A 20,521-nucleotide genomic window follows, 5' to 3' on the forward strand; every position below is an offset into this window, starting at 1 on the left:
CTTTGAAGGCATTGACTCAGAATGCATCTAGCCTTTAAATTTGATCTGTAATGAATTTTTCTAGATCATTTCAACCAGCTCTGAGGAATGGCCAGGGGTCTGGACTGCCATATTTTCTGAATAAAGCTGTTGGGTGCTCAGAGACATTCTGGGCAGTGACATGCTGGAGTTTCTTGGTGACCGCTGGGAAAGTGGGACTCGTCCAGTACACCAAAAATGAGCGGGCCAGGAGGAGCTCCAGTGGAGCACTGTGGTGACAAGAAGGGCACTGGGAGGGGGCGCCTGGGTGACTCAGTCGTTAAGCGTTTGCCTTCGGCTCAGGTCATGATCCCAGGGTTCTGGGACTGAGCCCCACATTGGGCTCCCTGCTCCGCTGGGAGCCTGCTTCTTCCTCTCCCACTCCCCCTGCTTGTGTTCCCTCTCTCGCTGGCTGTCTCTCTCTCTGTCAAATAAATAAAATCTTAAAAGGGGGGGGCACTGGGTGATCGGGGCAGGAGGAAGGGCTGGTTTATCCCCTCAAAGCCAGGGTCACACTGGGTTCGCAACACACTGTAAGCTCATGATAAGAGCTAAGAGTCTTGAGTGCAGGCACTGTATGCCAGGTGCTGTCCTTTACGATTTTCTCCTTTAATCCTCCCATTTATTCTCTAAACTAGATCATTTTATTTTCCCCCTTTTACAGATGAGGAAATGGAGGCCAAGTGAGGTCAAACCAAACCAAACAAAAAAACTTGCTCCAAGGTCCCTTTAGTGAGCGGCAGAGGGTGGATTGGGAGCCTGGTGGTAGGACCTCTCAACCCTCACAGCACACAGCCTCCTGGGGTGGAGCTGGGCTGAGTCAGGCGCCCCCTCCTCCCCACCAGGCCCTGGCCTCCCTCCGCCTTTCCCAGGGCCCACCCTGCTCTCAGCATCAAATGCTAGTGTCAGCTGGGAGTCTGTTCGCTTGTAACAAGCTACCTGCGTTCACCCTCCGGATACTTTGCTTTAAAGAAAAGATGTGGTATTTCACAATAATTGTAGACTCACAAGAAGTTGCAAAAACCAGTACGTAGTACTGATAATGCTACAACCTGGATGGATTTTTAAAACATTATGCTAAGTGAAAGAATCCCATCACAAAAGACCACATATTATATGATTCCATGAGATGTCCAGAACAGGCAAATCTGTAGAAATAGACTAATGGTTGCCTAGGGCTGGAGGGAATTAGGGGGTGGGGTTTAGGGGGTGGTTGCTAATAGGTAGGAGTTTCCTTTTGGGGTGATGAAAATGTTCTAAAATTAGACTGTGGTAATAGTTGCACAAGTCTGTGAATATACTAAAAAATACTGAATTGTACACTCAATAAAGCAGTCAACAAACAAACACCCAAAGGGCTTTGTAACCTTTGAGCAGTAAAGTCATCCTTGACTCATTGGCACCCCACTTACACCAAATATTATAGACAGGTCCCATGTCTCTATCACCCAGCTTCTCCTGATGGAGACAGCTAACATAACTATAGTAAGTGTACCTTCCTTTTTAAAGTGAGGGTCCTAAAGGCCCAGGGCCTTTTCTCCAGTGTCTCAAGTTCAAATTCTGACGATGGTAACTCCTCACCCATGCCCTGGACTTTACAGTTTACAAAACCCTCCCACCCCCAGATGGTAACTATACTTAGTGATAACGATACTTAGGGTGGTGTTGCCTAATATATGTAATTGTCACTATGTTGTACACCTGAGACTAATATAATATTGTATGTCACCTCTACTTCAATATATTAAAAAAAAAAAAGAAAAAGAAAAAGAACCCACCCCCAAACCCTGTTTATGTAATCCTCAAAGCAAACCTGTGGGCCAGGATTGCCCCATGTCTTGGTTTTCTTCCTCAGGAGAACCTTCTCCCTCCTTGAGCTCCCTCTGTAGCGTTGCCAAATTTGGCAAATAAAATCTTATCTGTCGAGCCTGTGAGGTGGTCAGCTCTAATGTGCTCGGCCAGTCCCGCGCGAGTCTGCTCATCATTTTGAGACAGCGTTGATCACAGACTCTTTTAAGAACTTAAAGTGTCCTGGACACCCCCACCCCCCACCACCGCCTTGCCCAGCATGGCCCGCAGGCCTGGGCTGGGCTTCCCAGGCCAAGTCCTCACTCTGGCCTTTCCTCTCCCACGTTCACACTCCGTCCTGGCTGGGCCTGACACCAGGGCAGACCGCAGCCACAGCACACAGCTCTTCGTGCTTCAGTTTGCCCATGTAGAGGCTGGTCTTGCAGGTGCCGCTGAGCGGTGGACCGGCTGCAAGAAGGGCCACAGGAAGCCCGCCCAGAGCTGCGAGTCCCGCGCCAGGTCTACTGTCCAGATCCAGGCCAAAGAGGAATAGGATGGCACTAGGCCGGGCTTGGCTGGGGTGGGACAACCCCACCCCCACCCAATCCCCCCCCCACCCCCCGCGCCCCCGGGCCCTACCCAGGCCCGAACCCTAGCCGGAACTACAAGTCCCAGTAGGAGTGTGCCACGGGGCCGGAACTCGGGGGCTGTGGCCTGCGACCTCAGTGCCAACCCCAGGTCCAGTGGGCCCTCAGGAATGAGGTCACGAGGACCGGGACGCCACAGCGGACCTGGGAACACACAGACACACCCAAGCTCGGGACGCGCTAGCCCCGCCCCAGGAACTACAAATCCCAGCAAGCAGTGGGCTGCGGGGCGGGGCCTCAGAGACGGGGCGCTCAGGACCGGAAGAGTGGCCCGTGCGGTGGGAATGGGGGCTCCCCTGCTACAGAGAAGAGGGTCTTGTCTCCCTCCAGCTGGGCTCCCCGCCCCTGCACACACTGCTCGATGGTGGGGCTGCCGGTCCGAACCCTCCGTCTCCGCTGACCGGAGCCCTGGCTCGCCCGGTTCCCACCCCCCCGACCCTCCGAGCCTGGGCTGCTGGGGAAAGGGGATGGTGGGTGGGGTTTGGCCCCTACGCGGTGGAGGGATGCAGAGTGCGCCTCCCTGACCTCTCCTCCTTCGCCTGAAGCGAACTCCCTTTCCCAGGAGGGAGGAGCAGCCCTGACCCTGAGGCGGGACTAAGCCTGTTAGGGTCCTTGTATAGCCTGCAGGTCTCCTGGAGAAGCTCGGGGAAGGCCTGAGTTCTCTGGCTCCTGGGATATGTGTCCGGACGTTCGGGCCGCGGTGTCGGACCGCTGTCAGCGCCCTGCGCGCAGGCATCAGCTTTACAGGACAGATCCTGGTGAGGCTGAGAGGCTGCCCGGAAGTTATAAGCAGGGCATTCTCATTCAGTATGCTGTCTCTCAGAATGCTCTGCTCACAGCTCAGGGTCAAGCGCCAGACTCTTGTCCTAACTTTCAGGTTACCCAAGGATCCTCTGAGGCGTTACAGAAGAGACTTACCCAGTCCCTTCAGTACAATGGTCAGGAACTCGGTCCAGTCTGCTCAGTGGGATGAGCTGTGCGGAGGCCCCACTTTATCCACCGTCCAGGACCAGGACAGTCTCTCTCCAGAGGCCTCTTCTCAGCTGATTTCTGGCTCCCAAGTGGGGATTCAGGTTACACCTGTATCGGGAGCAGTGACACCACAGTGGCCAGCACCATATTGGACTTTCTGTCTCCAACCCTATTTCCAGCTTATACACTTTCTGATCTGTCATGTACTGCTGTCTCCCGGATCATCAAGGTTGATAGGAAAATACCTAGTTTATGAAGGTATAGTCATGATCCTGTAATGTCAGTGAGAGTTTATTCTTCTGTAGTTAGGTCGAGACCAGCTATTTCCTAGAAATATTCCATTTATTTTTGGAACGATTAGAAACAACTTCAGAAATGACATCCAAAGTAGATCGCCCAGGTTCCCTTGGTAGCAGGAGTGGGGGGTCATAGTAACTAGTCAGGTGGTCTTTAAGCATACTTATTTCTGTCTGGGAAGTTCTCAAATGCTTGGTTTTCCAAGTACTTTTGTTGAGACAACCAGCCTTTTGTTGAGTAGTCTCTCTGCCCCTAGAGACCAGAGATAGATGCCATAGAAACTTGGAGACAGCCTTGCCCCAGGCTCTGGGCTCTTTAATTAGAGCCATTCTCTCCTGTAACAGTAACTTCTGCATTCCAGGGCTGAGCACCAGATCCTTGAGTCAGTTAGAGCCCGTGTCACTTGCTTGCGATACGCCAAAAGCCATTTAGTGCCTATCCCTGCTTCCTCAAGATCCAGCTGACAGGCTGCAGCTAAAGTCACAAGGTGGCGTTAATTAGGTCATTACAGGGTATGTGGCTAAGGGTAAGGTGCACTGAAAGTTGGGTTCTTTCCCCTTCAGGGCCATGGGAGTGACTCAGGACCATAGGTATTCTATACACGAAAGTACCTGCCCCTATACTGGTTACACATCCCGATGCAACCGCAAGATTCCCATTTTGAGAGTTATCCTTGGCACATGAATGTTTTAAATAAAAGTTTGTTAAAACCGTCATTTAAAATCATAAACAGAGGGGCACCTGGCTGGCTCAGTTAGTAGAGCATGTGACTCTTGATCTCTGCCGGGGTCGTAAATTCCAGCCCAGCGTTGGGTGTAGAGATTATTTAAAAATAAAATCTTTAAAAAAAAATCATAAGCAGAAACTCGTTTTAATAACACCTTCCACCTTATTTGTACATATTTTTAATATCTTTCATTTGTATAGGGCTTCACAAATTTCTGCCGATTTTCAAAGCAAGGTCCTTACATCAACAGCAGGTGGTAAACCTTTGTCAGTGGTCCTGCAGGCCACGCCCCTTCCTGTCGGCGCGTCCTGCGGACAGGCAGCCACGCTTCTCCTCACCACCAGGGGTCGCCCTTTCCCATAGAACGACGGCGGTGGTCCCTGCAGCCGACCGGGTGGGGGTGAGGGGATGAGGGCTCTAGTACTGTGTATAACATGATTGGATGGCCTTGGCCCGAGGCCCAGCATCCATCCCTGCTTGAGTCTCAATTTTTCCGTTGATAAAGGTGGGGAGGGTGATCTCAGAGCCCTCCACGCCCGTCAAGGAAGGATGTGGAGATGGTGACACATCCGTTACTGGCAGTGCCTGGTCCCTCCGAAGGGGGAGGTAAAAGGCCAGGCTGGTTTTCCATAATCTCCCGGCTCACCAGTCCTGGGAGAAAGGAACAAGGAAGCAACGGGAATAGCAGATATCTGGCTCTCCGGCTCTGAGCTGAAGAGGGAAACCTGAGTAGGGCCATATTACATCTGTCCAGGGAGATGGGGGGGGATGAGGGGGTGGCGCGGAGAGACGAGGGGGGGATAGATGCCCCCCCACACACACACTCAGGAAGGTAAGTGGAGGAAAGCATCCAGTAGGGTAAGGGCGCAGTCAGTCACAGATACCCAGAGAAGAGTCCTCGGTAATCCATCTGCGTTTAGGGAAGGGGGTTGTTCACAGGTCAACGGGGAAAGGGCCTCAGGACACTGTGCTCAGACTAGGCCTAGCGACTGGTGGCCAAAGCGCAGTGAAGGAGCAAGCTCTGGCCTATCAGAAGAGAGGCGCCAGACATATGTGCAGGGACGCAGGCTTTTTTTTTTTTTTTTTTTTTTTAATTCTTATTTATTTTTTGTCTCTATAGAATGTAGGGTAAGCTCAAGCGGGCAGGGTTTTTGTTTTTTTTTTTTTTTTCTGCCATGCACGTAGTAGGTGCTCACAGAGAGGCGGGCTTCAAGTGAGATTTCACTATGTAGCTACAACAAATATTTGTTAAGAGCTGGCTACGCGCCAGGCTGTGGGCTGGGCACTTGGAATTGGGCCCTGAACTGAACAGACACAGTCGCTACCCATTTAGAGAGCTTACAGTCGAGTGGGAGTCTATCGTCTAGCTCTGAAATAAACCTCTAGATTTCATGATGGTGGGCGCCCCAAGAGAGAATGTGTTGTGGGGAGAGACAGACAGCCCTGGTCTGGGACCCCTACTGAGGGTCACATAAGCTGTGGCCTGAAGGAAAAGGGAGGAAAGGGGCCAGAGTGTTCCAGCAAAAGAATAGCCAGGGTGCAGCTTCTAGAAAACGAGCCCGTTTGAGGCTAGAAAGTGATGAAAAAAACTGTGTAACACTGTTAAGTTTTTGCAACCACCCTGCCCCCCACCCCCACCCTACCCAGGCTTCCCGAATCCTGGGACACCTCCTGAGCTCCCTATCCAGGTGTTCCTTCTAGAATCTGGGCAGTGGGCTAATGGATCAAGTTTAAGGATAGCTAAAGCAGCTCTGGTGTTCTGCAGAATCAGGCCCAGGTGGAGGGGAGAGCGCTGGCGTCCAGGGAAGGAGAATGTGCTTCCACCATCTGTGAAGAGAGTGTTGCTGCTTGCAGAGCTGAGTAAAGTGGATGGGGGGGTAACATTTTTTTGAAATATCACATACATAGAGAAGAGTCTTTTTTTCTTTTTTACCGTGTTTCACTTACATGAAGAGTGCCCTCCTTCAGTTATATTCTCTAAGGACTGGGTAAAAATCTAAATTTCTTCCAACTGAAATTTCCTTAAGTCAACGGGGTGCAGAGGGCCAACAACCGTCCTGTTGGAACCTCAGAGAGAAGGTGAGTGTGAGTGAGTCGCTGCGGAAAATGGCCGGGCTGGGGCGGGAGAAGCAGATGCGGGCCTGACCTCACAAGGCAACAAGAAGCCTTCGGCTCCTCCATTCACGGAGCCATGGGGAGTCACTCATGGGTCTTGGGCGGAGCTGTGACATGGCAAAATCTGCTAGGAGCAAAGCTCCGGAAGAGGGAAGGGCAGGGTGTGTGGAACAGGCATGCCAGGGGCAGGCAGAAGCTGGGTGCTACCGGCTCCTGCTCTACTTAGAGACCCAGAAAGCTGGCATCAACTGTCAGCCCCCACCCTAACCCTTGGAAAATCCAAGGGAAACTAGTGTTCTGGCCTCCAGAAAACACACAGAGACCTACTACACACCAAGCTTGGTATCACTTTAAGGGAGAGAGAGGGCGGGTCCCTGACCTTCACTTTGACCCAACCACAGAGTTCAACTGGCCTCAGGTTCCATCTGCTCAGGTAGAAACATCCTGAGAATTCCTTCTCCCTGACCCCTCACAGGACCTCGTTTATCACTTGCAGGTCTCCCCTCCGCAGCCCTGTATGTTCGAGCTCTCCCATACCATGGATTTGGCCCTCACTTAATGTTCAGAAAGTTCTACTATCAACCCTACCCCTGCCCCTTGTCCCTATGGATTCCCACTCCCCTGGGAGAAGAATTCCTGTATCATCAACACCTTTTGGGTTGTTTCCACCTTTCCCAGTACTTTCCTGGCTAAGGGAAAGCTGGCTGTCCTGAGGTGGTCTCCTACCCTGACGACCTCCCCTTGGCCACCCCCAGGGCCCTGCCTTTCCCTGGTGCACCCTTCGCCCCGTGCCTCCTCACATTTGAAATCCAGGTCATCTCTCGCCTTCCCTCCCTTCCTTCTTCTGTTCTTGTTATTTTTTACATTTGTATTGACCTTTTTCATTTTAAAAATAATTGTTACTTGTCATAAAAACAGTCTTAAGAGGATAGAAATATAAAGCTCTGACACTTCTTTCTACCTGGTCTCACCCTTCTGGGAGACACCCACATCTGGCCTCGCAGTTTGGGCTTCTGAGTTTCAACTCTATAGCGTTCTTAAGTGAAAGTAAGACAAACCCACCCTAGCCAGTTAGGCTGAAAATAATTTATTAAAAATATTCTGTAGCTCACAGCATCTCTAGGAGGACCAGAGAAACACTTGGGAACAATGCCCCAAAGGTCACGGCCAAGTTGGCCTGGTGGAGGCACCGCTGGGCACAGACAGCACTCTGCCAGCACCGCGAACCTGGGCCCTGCTGGTACCACAGGGTCTCAGCCTCCGGCCTCTGGAAATACGACACAGCTGTCATCCCCTCCCCGGGGTGGGTTCCTCTGGTGCCTGCTCAGACACAAAGTCTGACACAGGAGCCTGTGGCTGGCTGAATGCCCCCACCAGCCGCAAGGGAGGCTGGGAAGGCCTGATGGGGCTCCTATGGCAGGAACCAGGATTCAGGAGATGGAGAATGCCTCAAATGCAGGGCATGCTCACCAGCCAGAAAGAATGATACATGTCCCCTTCCATTCTCTGGGATTCCAGCCACCCCCATCCCGGGGCTCCTGCCCCACACGCTCCACTCCCTCCCCCCTGAGACCTCTGGCCACAGCCTGTTTACCTTCCTCCTCCAGGTCCTTGGGAACCACCCCTCCTCCTCATAGTGCTTCCCACTTCGTCACACCAGGGATGCTGGCTAGACCTCGCCAGCTGCCGTGTCTGCGGGCAACAACCACGTCAGGCACGACCCCGCTGTCTCAGGGAGAGATGATATTCACTGTGCGGCTGCCATGTGTTTTCTGTGCTGTCCCCTCATTTGACCCTCAGAAGCTCCCCCACCAAGAGGACTGCCTACTGACATCCCCATTTACACGGGAGGAAACCGAAACTCAAAGATCAGACATCTCCTTGGGTGTGCCCTCTCCATCACTCAGAGGGGCCCCTTGAGAGCCCGGTCTGTGGCACGTTCTTTCTCTGCTGGGGACCCCTGTGTTCTGAACGAAGCACAAGTCCATATGGGATTCTAAAAATGTCCTAGGAGTCACATGTTCTCAGACTGTTTCCTGTAGACCAGCATTTCCCAAAACCGATTGTAAAATTGACCTAGGATGTTTGTTAAAAATAATATCGAGTCCTGGGGTGCCTGGGTGGCTCCGTCAGTTAAGGGTCCCACTCTTGGTTTCGGCTCAGGTCATGACCTCAAGGATCATGAGATCAAGCCCTGCGTTGGGCTCCCCACTCAGCTCAGAGTCTGCTTCTCTCCCTCTGCCGCTCCCCACTGCTTACATGTGTGCGGGCGCTCTCTCTCAAATAAATAGATCTTTAAAATAATAATAATACTAATATAGAGTCCCAGTTCCCTCCTGGGGCAGCCAATCCTTAAGATCTCAGGGAAGGCTCTGCCTGCCATTCCCCCTGCTTATGTGTGTGTTCTCTCTCTAGCTCTCTCTCTCTCTCTCCCTGTCAAAAAAAAAAAAAAAAGATCTCAGGGAAGGTCTGGGAACAAGGGCTTTTAACAAGCTCTCCAGTGATGCTTGTGATCATGCAAATAGGGGGACACGGCCCTAGAGAGCTGTCTGCTTTCTTAGGGTGGATTTAGACGACCCTGGGCCTGCAAATGACAGGCTGTTCTCATTGGAAACCAGCAGCTGAGGCCCGGAAAATGTGGAGAATCACCACGTGCCTTGGAAGGGCCTTCAAACAGGCGCTCAGGGGCTACCCGGCAATGGAGGCTTGCAACCAAAACGTGAGCTTCCAGCAATTCCACTTCTAGGAATTCATCCCGAGGGAAGAGCTATGGTTCTGCACAGAGCAGTCCCGCGCCAGACAAGAAAGCGGTTGTCCAACTCTGCCTGTGTAACTAGTAAGCAGCACAGTCCCCATGCCACGGAAGGCCGGCCAGGGTGAGACAAAGCCACAAGGCAGGCCTCCTCCACACCCCCTTCTCCCTGATCTGTCCCTGCCAGTGCCCCCACCCAGATGGCACCAGTCCATCCTCTGTGCCTGGGGCCCTTTCACTCACCCAGGTCCTGGAATTTGCCTATGCAAAGCCCAGAACAGGAGGGGGGCGCTGGGGCCAGGGCAGTACTGACTGGAAACCCACTCGGTTTGGGTTTCTAGAGCAGTGGGGTGGTGTGTAGAGCCTCCTGCTGACTCGGACCTGCTGACCTTGTCCCAGAGGAGGTCCCCTTGGTAAAGGAGCTTGCCCTGCATCACCGTCCAAACGCGGAACAAAGGCCAAATGGGGAGGGGAGGTCAGGGAGGGGCCTCCTGTCCCTGACCCAGGCCGAGGTTGTTTCTCTGGTTTTGTTTTCTCGTTTTCCCGCTCCACCACATGGGTCCCTGTTAAGCCACCCCAGTGATTTTTCATAGCTGCTGAAGAGCCCGTTGGCCCTCAGGTCCCAGGAATCATCTGGTCTTCCTCTCTGAAGGCTGTGGCCAGCTCCAACCGTGGGGCTCTCTCCCTAGTGTCCCAGCCGCGTGGCCTCCAAAGATGTAAGCACATGGCCTTCACTTCTCCTTTCTGCCAACAGCCAAGACATCACCAAAATAACAGACACAGGAAAGTTACGGTACCCTAGAAAGTTCTTACATTCATGGTCCTCATCTGTGTTCCTTCAGTCCCTGGTTTAAACAAAGTCAGACCCCAGGCCCTTCCCCCAACACTTCTCAGCTACTAAAGTTCCAGAACTCACTCAAGTAACAGAACACCTGGAAGTCATGGACTCCTTCAGGCTTAAGGAAGCCATGTTTCCTGCTGCGTCCAATTCCATCGCAGGAAAGGAGGGTAAGGACTCAATCCTGGAAGAGATAAAGGAGCACCCACTCATTGGTGCACAGGCTCTGGGTTGGGCAAACCTCAGGCGGAATCCCACCTCCCATACTTTCTAATTGTCTGACCTTGGGAAAGCGACTCAATTCCTCAAAGCCTCTGAGCTCTGGACTGCGTTTGCCCTCCTCCACGCATATGGTGAAGCCCTAATGCCCACTGTGATTGGATTTGAAGACTGGCTCTTTAGGGAGGTCAGTAAGGTTAAATGAGGTCATAAAGGTGAAGGCCTGATTGCATCAGACCCGTGTCCTTCTAAGAAGGGATCAGAGACATCTCTCTCCATGCCTGCACAGAGTCCAGGCCATGTGAGGACACAGCGAGGAGGTGACCGTCTGCAAGCCAGGAAAAGACCTCTCACCAGAAATGAATCCTGATGGCACACTGATCTTGGGCTTCTGACCTCCAGAACAGTGACACAATACATTTCTGTTGTTGAAGCCACCGCATCAGTGGTATTCCACGGTGAGCCCGCTCTGACTCATACACTCACTTCCCTCATCTGAACTGCAGGGATAAACTCACATCGGCATCATGAGGCTATTGTGACGATCCAGCAGGGAGTACACATGATTCCTTTGGTTTTTCTACAACATCTTCAGCACCTGGAACAGTGCCTGGCATAGAGAGGATATTCAATAAATATTTACTCAATGAATAAATACAGCCATCCAGAAAGGAAGCTGTCAAACTAAATACACATCATATTTCTGAGCTTTTCACTAACCTCTGTTTCTTTGATCATTGGTCACCATTCACCAGGGAAGGATAGCAAGCGTAAAGCGTTTAAGAAAAGTGCAAGGACAGTCTCTCATTTTCAACCTGACCTGCCCATTAATGTCATATGTTCTGTGTGTTGGGAAAGGACAGTCTGGCTGATGGAGGGGCGAGTTGGAGCCTCTGGGAGGAGGGGGCACCGATCAGAGAGCTGCAGAAAGCCTCTGAGCACTGGTCCAGCTTTTGGGCCTGAGGCCCCAGAGCAGAGGGGAGAGCTCTTCTCCAGTGGGACAGGGGGGCTGGAGACCAGGGACCGCAGCTGTGGAAGGCAACGGAGAGGAGCTTATGGGAGCCTCCTGGGGCAACTTGGTCTGAGGTTAGAGGCCACAGCACACCCACATTCCTGGTGCTTGTCAGATGCAAATGATGAGAATAATAGGGCCTCTGTCCCTAGGCCATTTGTGGTAGAGCCTGGGCTCCCGGGAATCATAGCTCCTTCAGGCCACCCATGGTGAGAGTTGGTTCTGGGGCAGCCCCAGGCGCACAGATGTGCCCACCACCCCTGGGGGCCCAGGACTTCTCCCAGGGAGAGGCATCCCGGTTACACTGACTACCCCCTGATTCTTTCCAGGACAAGTTCAGGGGAAGCAAGCTCTGGTGAGTCCTCTGCCTCCTCTCTTGTCTCTACCTCGCTGCCCCCTTCCTGGGCACAGCCCTACTTGCCTGGTGCGACCATTCACCTACCTCCACCCCACTGTGAGCACCCCCACTGTGAGCTCCCCCACTACTGGCTTCACTGGGGCACCAGCTCACGTACCCACCAGACACTAGCTTTACCCCCAGACTGTTCTTCCTGCTGCGCTGGTCCCAGGCTACTGGCACACAACTCCAGGGGGCGCCACTCACATAGTCTCGGGTGTGAATGGCCTGGGAGCAGTGCGGCGTTGACTAGAGTCTGATTGCAGGTTGGGGCCACCCCTTCCACCCCCTAGATGTGTAGGTAAGTCACAGTGGGCCCCTTGTTTTCAAAATGTCGACTTCACTGGCCCTGCTGCAGTGCTGGAAAGGCTCATTGTGAATGGCTCCTCTGAGTCCAATGAAGCAGTAAGACCCACTGTAAAAATGCAGGTGGTTTATTATATTGGGGAAAAAGAGTAAGTCATTGCGGGGTGGGGGGCGCTGGAAGGTGAGGCCAGTCTCATCAGTCCCCTGTCCAGATTCCCAAGCCTGGAACAAAGATGCCCCCGGCCGATCTCCTCGGCCCACCCCAGGAACCTGGAGATTCGAGGTAAGTGCAGCTGCTGAGACTGGGGTGGAGGGAGGTGGGCCACAGTGGCTACCACGGGTCCTGCCCCTCTTCTGTCGCTTCTGGAAAGCCTAGGAGGAGGAGGAAGATGAGGAAGATAAATATGAGCTGCCCCCCTGTGAGGCTCTGCCCTTCAGTCTTGCCCCAGCCCACGTTCCTGACCCCGAGAAGGACTCTCTGTACTTGGGTAAGGCCTGGGGAGTTGAGGCAGGGACTTGGGTGGTCAGGCAGGACAGAGGGTCCCCACGAGGAAAGACGGTCAGGCCTTGCCTCTTCTCCCTTTGTCTGTGCTGGGGCGGCAAGGGGAGGCCTCAGCTGGCAGTTGCGGAAGCTTCTGGGCTGGGCAGAGAGAGAAGGATGAAGGAAAGGCGGAGGGAGGAGGGAAAAAGGCAGGAGGAAGAGTGGGAAGGGGAGAGGAGCCTGGAGGGGCACTGTAACCAAGGCAACAGTGGGAAAGCAGGAGGCCCAACAGGGTCCCTGGGGCCTCCTCTGAGATCCCTCACTTCTCAGAGCAAGGGTAGGGATGCCAGGAGAGCCCGGCTGCTGCTGGCATCCCACCCCCAGGGCTCCTCCACTAGGCCAGGTGGGGGCAGGAAAGCTGGCCGCCTCCAGTTGCCATGGAGATGGGGCTATGGGGAAGCCAGTGAGGGGGAGAGGGGGGAGGAGGAAATAGAGGCTAGGTGGGGAGTGGGAGGAAAATGGGAACCTATGTGGAAGGAACCCACCGACCCACGATGCCTGGGGCCTTTTCCAGATCACCCTGGCCCTCTGGGCCCATCCAAGTCACCACCACCACAGCCCCAGGCCACAACGGTGAGCAACACCCACCCCCCCAGTCTCTCCTTCCCCACCCACCCCACCCGGCTACCATTTCCCAGGGAGTAAATCTAAGAGGCATCTCATTTGCAAGATTCTCCCATATTTGCATTCAAGAGGTCCCCTGTCAGAAGCGGAGCCTGTTAGCCCTTGCTGCTCCCACCTGCCACCTGCCCGGAACCCCCTCCCCTCACCCAGCCGCCAGCATCCCCCTGGACTCACCCATCCTCTGGAGCTGGAGCCGGGAGGGCAGGGCAGGCTCGGCTACCCCTCCCTGCACCCTGGAGCCTGAGGACCCCTCCCTGCCTAGAGAGGGAAGAAATCCCTCACTGGCAGCTCGGAAGGCCCGCTGTGCTGAGAGAAGCTTACGGTCTCAGAAGTTACTACTCTCCTCATAGATTTTACTGGAATAAAACAAAAAACGGGGAGAGATTCATAACAAAGGAAGAGCCACAGAACAGAGGCCAAGTCCCCACTGCACAGGAGCTCTTGTGCTGTAGTGGTCTCGAGGCTGCACAGACACACATCACCCCGCAGCACCCCGCCCGCCATCCTTGCCCTTCCCCTGCCTCAGTTCCCCTCCCTCCCCCGACCCCTAACCCTGTTCCCCCTCACCGCCCACTTGTACCCACAGCTGAAGGCAGCACTGAGCCTGCAGGAGGCTCGGAAGCAGGGGCGGCCCTTCCCCTTCGGGAAGCAAGGTAATGAGGATGTCCTGTCTTCTTCAGAGGCCCGCTCACTGCCCACCCCGAGATGGGGAATCCTGGCCCTCTCAGGGTAAAGCTCAGCTCAGGTTGCTTGGTTTCCTGCTTTGCCTGGTCACTGCACTCCCCCCAGGGTCCTCGTTTTTTTACCTGCGGTTTCCCCATCCCCGCTAAGGCAGGCAGTTCAGAAGGAGACTAGGGACTGGAGCCCAGAAATGCCTTGCCTGAGGTCACAAAGCAGCTGCTGACTCCCAGGTCCGGTTGTGCATATGCTGTGGCCCCCCGGGGCAGGCCAGGGCCACGCCGGCATGAGGACATCTGGAGGGCAGCCTTGCCCGCCCAGAGGACCCTCACTGGTTAAACACATCTGAGTGTCATCCCCCCATCAAAGGGGACCTATGGCCACCAGCCTCTGATTCCATCCTTGTCATTACTGCTGTCACTGTCGGAGACTCTGTGCTAAGTGCCCTGAGGCCTGTGAATCCAGAACCCTGGGATGCTGGGATAGTGAGGGACCTCAGCCAGTGTGTTTTTGTCTGAAAATGGCCCAAGAGGGGCAGTCTCCTCCTGCCTCGGGCCAAACAGCTAACCCGAGGCACATTCGTTTGTGGTTACTGTGCTCGGTGATTAGTACGCCTTCATGGGCTTGGCGGTGGTTCTGATTTTTGGAATAGCCCGAAGTCGTTTGGAGCAAGCCTGGCCAATCATTTGGGTGGTCAAGCTGGGCAACAGCCTGGGGGTTGTGAAGTGGGGCGATCGGAGCTCAGGGTGGCTTTCTCCTGGGGCTTCAAAGCTGGCTCTGAGGATGCCCTCAGATAAGGTCCGAGGACACTCCACTCTTCCAGCCTAAGTTTCGCTGAATTCCTTTCTCCCTGCGCTTCTGACTGGTGTTTTCTCCTTTTCCTCCCAGAGTGGGCTACACCGGCCAGGGTGGTGAGTGGCCCCTCCATCCCCCCCACCCCCACCCCACTCACCCTCTAGGGTTTTGGCTAGGAAGTTGGCAGGGTTAGGGTTGCGGGCCTGGGAGGGCCAGAAAATACCTCTGAAACCAAGGAAAAGGGCTCAGAGCAGAGTGGCTCCCTGTTTGCCACAGGCCCCTGACAGGGTGTAAGGCAGCTGTCCTGCGCTACTGGGGAAGGCCTCGCCCAGAGCTCTCCTGGACGCCCACATTCTAGGAGAGCTGGGGCCTACAGGCACCTCAGAAGGGGAAGGTGCTCGTGGGCCTCCTCCCCAGGCAAAGGAGCAATTTGAATTATCTGGCTAGCCCTCAGAAGGAAGTCCACCTTGTAAGTGGGGAGGGAGATGCTCATAGCTGTCCCCCCCCCCCAAGTGATGGATTCACCTTCTCTCCCACTTGCTGGTCAAACTCTTAGGTACCAGGCCTTCCAGAGAAATCTGATGAGAACCTCTACCTGGAGTGTGAGCCTAGTCCAGGTGAACGCTTCCCTCTGTCCCAGATCCCTCCTGCCCGGGGCCCTCAGCTGCTCAAAACGGGACACATTCTGGCTCTATCTTCTTCCCTTGTCGTCCCTCACCACTCCACCAATACACGTTTGCCTTCAGACGCCCACATGGACACCCACTCTTCGGTCTTTGGTCCAGGTTGACCCCCGCTGTGCATAGTGGGAGGGGTACTTAAGCAAGGGCTGCATGGGGCTTCCCAGCTCTTATGCAGGACAGCACTCCCTCTGGTTGGAAGGACTCCCAGAGAGCCCGGGCTGCTGAGAAGCCGCAGGCCCTGCAGGAGTCCGCACCCCTCCCAGGTCAGCGGGAATCTCCCTGCCTGGGGCCCAGCCCAGCCCAGCTGCCCTCACTCTTTCAGTCCCGGCCTTGACTCGGACTCTGAGCTCCCAAGTCCTGATGCCCCCAATCTCTCTGCCAAGGGTATCAGTGGTGCCCAGGTGAGTGCCCATCAGGGGTGTGTGTGTGCGTGTGTGTGTGTGTGTGTGTGTGTGTGCATGCGCGCGCATAATGTGGCCAACTCAGGCTTCCCCAGCTCTGACCCTGCAATCTCTGGGCTCACTGGTCTCTTTCTCTTAAAGGAGGTAAAACCTGAGCTCTCTTCCCCAACTTGCCCCCACAGGCCCACCACAGCCCCCCAGGAAGCTCGGAATGTAAGAGGCTGGTACCCAGGGGAGAAGTGGCCTGGGGTGCGGGGAGGCTCAGGGAGGGACTTCAGGCCCAGCGGATGGGGCCACAGGACCGAGTCTCTTCTGACCAGCCTTTCTGTGTCCCAGGGAGCAGCGAATGCCACCTCTAAAGGTGAGTACAGGCATCTTCAGCATGAACCCCAGGCAGTCCTGCCAGCCCACCCTAGCCACAGCCCTGTAGGCCACAAACTCTGCTCCCCAACCCCTGCCCACCCCTCATGCCCCACTTTGCTGTGGGAGTCCTTGCCCTTCTGACTTCAGCTGACAGCAGACCTGAGGGGATCCCACTGGGCAATTTCTAGGATCTTCACCGAAGCGGGAAACCCCCAGCCTATACCTCAAGGTCACCCTTCACTTGGAGGTCACACGTGGCCTAGCTGATAAGTCCTACCAGAACCCGAGACCTGGAGAGGAGAGGTGAAGCACTGAGGGTCCTGTTTTGTGCTTCAGGCCTATGTGCACGGCCCTCTAACCACCCCCACCTCTGCAGCTAGGCCCAAAGCCTTCTTTGCCTAAACCCTCCCAGCCTCAACTCTGTAATCTGCTTCTTCCAGCTGGAAGGAGATCCTCTCTTTCCTCTAGAGCACCCACCTGGAGCACCTCAGCTGCCGAGGTGAGGAGGGGCTGGGAGAGGGCTGGGAGGAGGCCAACAGGGAACCCTCTTGGGCTGGCGTCCGCCATTGCAAGCAACACATTGAACGTGTGTGTGCAGCACGGCGCTGGGCACCAGGCACGGACACATCTTTGTTCTGCTGGTGCAGACTTGGTCTGGGGAAGGCAGATGTGAACACAGATAACTGCAGCCCGGGGCTCTCTGCCCCCCAGCCCCTCTCCAGTGCCCTGGCGTGTCTCTGAATGGCTGTGTGTGTATGTACAGGACGGCAGCCTGCTGGCTCAGCCCTGGTACTCAGGCAACTGTGACCGCCATGCTGTTGAGAGTGCCCTGCTCCGATTCCGAAAGGTGGGCAACTGCAGCGCCCCTGGGCCTTCGCGGATACCCTTCTGCTCATGGGCTGTGGCTGGCTGAGCCTCTGGGGACGGGAGGGTGGGGTGGGGGTGCTGGCCATCTGTGGGCCAGGGCCGCAGGTAGACGGGTGGGAGATGAGGCTGACAGGTGGGGTCTCCTCCACAGGACGGGGCCTATACTGTGCGCCCCAGCTCAGAGCCTCATGGTTCCCAGCCCCTCACCCTGGCGGTGCTTCTCCATGGCCGGGTCTTCAACATTCCCATCCGGCGCCTGGACGGTGGGAGCCACTATGCCCTGGGACGGGAGGGCAGGAACCGCGAAGAGGTAGGTGCTGGAGGAGGACAGGGACTTGCAGGCAAGAGGCCACCACAGAGCCGTGTGCTGGGCCCAGGCAGGCACATTTGCCCAGGGGAAAACCCACATTTTGCAGTTTTTCTGGACTGGAGGGACGTGACAGAGGCCAGTGACTTGAGTTCCTTCTCAGAGGTCTGCTTCAACTAGGGGAGGCACCCCCTCCTGCAGGGCTCAGTCTGCCCAGGGCCCCAGGCGTGGGTGGAGCTGGGGGGTGGGGATTTGTGCCTGCCATGACCCCAGGTAGGAGGAGAGCAGGGCCCAGGTAGTCCAGACTCCGATCCATGCCAAGGGCTCAACTTTGTGCCCAGCACTTGCTGAGGTTCCCAGGCTGGAGGACCCGGGCAGAGGCGGGCCCCAGGGTTGTTTCCACCTGGCCTGGCTAACAGCACGCCCGCGGGTGCAGTCCAAGAAAGCTGCGCGAGGCCTGGAATGGGGCACAAAACGGCAGTGGACCTTCATGGGGCAAACTGGAGAAGGAAAGGGTTTAGAAAAATGTGAACGAGCCTCCTCCTCAGAGTCCCACAGTTCCTTCAGGAAGTTTCTCCCAGCATGAGGCTCGGGGGACTCACCGATGCCCTGCTTCCTGTCTAGCTGTTCCCCTCCGTGGCCGCCATGGTCCGGCACTACACACAGCACCCCCTGCCCCTTGTGGACAGACACAGCGGCAGCCGTCAGCTCACCTGCCTGCTCTTCCCCACCAAGCCCTGATGCCACGGCGGATTGTACACACCCACCTCCCGCGCCGTAGTTTGCTCTTTGCCCTGGCCACCCTGGGCTGTCCCCCGCCCCTCGCCTCTCCCAGGTCTCCACCCCTCCAGGCCGTCCCCTTCCCTTGCCCCAGTCCCTGCAGGCCTGGATGAGAGGCTTTGGGAAAGGTTGCCCAGAAGCAGAAAGAACCCCTGAGACCCCACCCCATGTTCACCTGGAGCCTGGCACTGCCCCTCCCTCCTGCATCTCCAAGGCTGGGAAGCAGGCGTCGGTCAGGGCCCCCATTCCCAGGCCCCAGGCATGGATGTGTCAGCCCTGTTTACTAGGGCCTCCCAAGGGGCTCTGGATAAAGGCCTCCTCAGGGAAGCTGAGCCTCAGGCGGCTGCCCAGAGCCCTGCTTGGACACAAAGAGAACCCTTTCACATGCTCTTGGGGGCTTAGCACAGGGCTGGCTGCTTTGGTAGCACTGTACATAGTCGGCTCTCAATAAATATTTGTTGAATGAATTCTTGAATCTGCTGAGCGAGGCAGAGGTGGCCTCCCTGAGGCTCCAAGGTCCTTAAGTGTTCCAAGGTACAGACTGGGTCTGGGAGTGATGGAGCAGTGGTGGCCAGGCCACCGCAGGAAGGGCCAGCCCCATTTCTGTCCCTGATTGGGTCTTTTGCCCTTAGACATTCGGTGGAGGCCATCGTGGGGTGGCTGGTTTTTGTCTGATTTTGTTTGCGGGGGAGGGGCTGTCGGGGGGGGGGGGTCGGGTCAGGGCCGGGGGAAGGGTGGGAAAGGCTTGGTGCGGACTCTGCCGCCCCACTAAATGATGAGAACGGACTTAATTAAGTACTCGTCCCCCACCTATTTGCTGTACAGTGTTGCCCCAGGGAGAGATGCGCCTGATTTTGCTCACTTGGTGTTGTCTAGAGCAGGGGAGACAGGCAGACCCCAGGAAGCAACTGGGTATTGGACACGCCAGTCCTAAGATCAGAAGCTATGGAAGGCCCAAGGAGGAGCTCAGAGAAGACAAGCAGAGCCGCCTGCGGGGCCCGGCAGGGAAGGTCCAGCCGCCGCTCCGGCTCCGGGAGCCTGGGGGCTCCGAGATAGGCGGCCGGCTGGCCGGCGGGCTGGGCGGCGGGCGCGCAGGGGCGGGGGCGTCCGCGAGCCCTGGCGCGGCGCCCGGAACACCCCGTGCCGGAAGCGCCATGTGACCGTGACTGCTCAGAAGCCGAGAGCGCCGCCAAACAAAGGGCGGCTCTGCGGCCGCCTGGCGCTCGGGCTGGCACGGAGGGGCCGGACCCCCTACCCCCAGCCGGGCCCCCGGCCCCGCCTCCCTCCCGACCTCGGGCGCCGGCCGGCAGGGAGGCTCCGGATCGGATCTTGCTGATGCCCGTCACGAACGCGGGGAGATGGGCGAGGGGCGCCGCGGGCGCCGTGAGATGCAAGTGACAAACGGGGCCAGGCTGGGCGGTGGGGCGTTGCCGGTTGGCCCCCGCGCTGCCGGCTCTGATGGATCACCCTCTCCTTAATTTCTCTAATAGAGGCGGAGATGTCACTACGCAACGATCCTAGGGGGAGGAGGCTTAAGTGAGGCGTGCTCTGGAAGGCGGTGAGGACAGTGCAGGGCCTGATGGGCAGCGCGCTAGGGCCTGCCTCCCAGATAAACACGCACGGGAATTCGGGTCAATGACTGTCACTTTGAAGTCCCGCTGTTCTTTCTGGCCAGGCCCGGGGAAGAGGAGCAGCATGGGGCAGGTGGCACAGGGCCAGATGAGGGTGGGCGCAAATGTGTGATGGGGAGTGGGGGTGAGCAGCTGGTGGCTCTCGCAGAAGCAGGGGGATAGGAGACTCCAGGCCAGCCTCCCTCGGCTCTGTTAGCCAGTCCTGGCTCCCTCTAGGCCCTACGTGGTAGTGGCCTGTCTCCTGTACACTTTCCCCAGCCTGACCCAGGCAGGAACTTAGGGACTGGAGAAGGTGGAGAGCCCAACCTTGTGTTGGCCTCAGGGTACAGTCAGACTCTCCCACCTGATTCTCAGCTTTCACTTCTCTTGAGGAGCCCTCTGCCCCAGGGCCTGCTTTTCCTAGCCCTTAATTAGCTAAGCTAAGCGTAGAGCCAGCTGACCTGTGAGGGGGAGCAAAGGCCACAGCACAGAGCTCTTGAGTTGGTGGGCTAACAGAGACTCTCTGCTTGGTCCCAGCTGCAGGACTAACTTTAAAGAACTAGCCTCCCTCCTTCTCTCCCTGGGGAGAAAGAGAGGAGCAGCAGTCCAGGCAGAGGGAAGAGCCTGTGATACGGGCCACTAACGGCCAAAGAGAGCTTGGTCCAGAGAGCCACTCAGTTTAGCTAGTACCCCCTCAGCTTACAGGTCGCACTTAGATGTCCCCTGTTCTAAGACGCCTTCCCAGTTCCCCAAACCCGGGCTCAGGCACTTAGGACACCTTCTA

At 56.1% G+C, this 20,521-nt stretch overlaps 1 protein-coding gene across 1 annotated transcript; it reads left to right on the forward strand.

The window, feature by feature from the left end:
* Positions 1-10,518: 10,518 nt before the first annotated feature.
* SH2D6 (SH2 domain containing 6) lies at positions 10,519-18,661 on the forward strand. Its single transcript, XM_057308958.1, has 14 exons — positions 10,519-10,560; positions 11,715-11,740; positions 12,212-12,377; positions 12,468-12,576; positions 13,144-13,202; positions 13,840-13,906; positions 14,820-14,842; positions 15,283-15,343; positions 15,732-15,810; positions 15,993-16,171; positions 16,614-16,672; positions 16,937-17,020; positions 17,192-17,350; positions 17,972-18,661. Exons 1-14 carry the CDS (start codon positions 10,519-10,521, stop codon positions 18,086-18,088), a joined length of 1,230 nt encoding a protein of 409 aa, XP_057164941.1. The 3' UTR covers positions 18,089-18,661.
* Positions 18,662-20,521: the final 1,860 nt, after the last annotated feature.

Source organism: Ursus arctos, unplaced genomic scaffold (assembly GCF_023065955.2).
Source record: "Ursus arctos isolate Adak ecotype North America unplaced genomic scaffold, UrsArc2.0 scaffold_8, whole genome shotgun sequence".
NCBI lineage: Eukaryota > Metazoa > Chordata > Mammalia > Carnivora > Ursidae > Ursus > Ursus arctos.

Coding starts and splice junctions, on each gene's coding strand:
- SH2D6 (XM_057308958.1), top strand. CDS start 10,519: ATGCCCACTGTGATTGGATTTGAAGACTGGCTCTTTAGGGAG. Junction 13,203..13,839: donor CACAGCCCCAGGCCACAACG/GTGAGCAACACC, acceptor TTGTACCCACAG/CTGAAGGCAGCACTGAGCCT. Junction 17,021..17,191: donor CCCTGCTCCGATTCCGAAAG/GTGGGCAACTGC, acceptor TCTCCTCCACAG/GACGGGGCCTATACTGTGCG.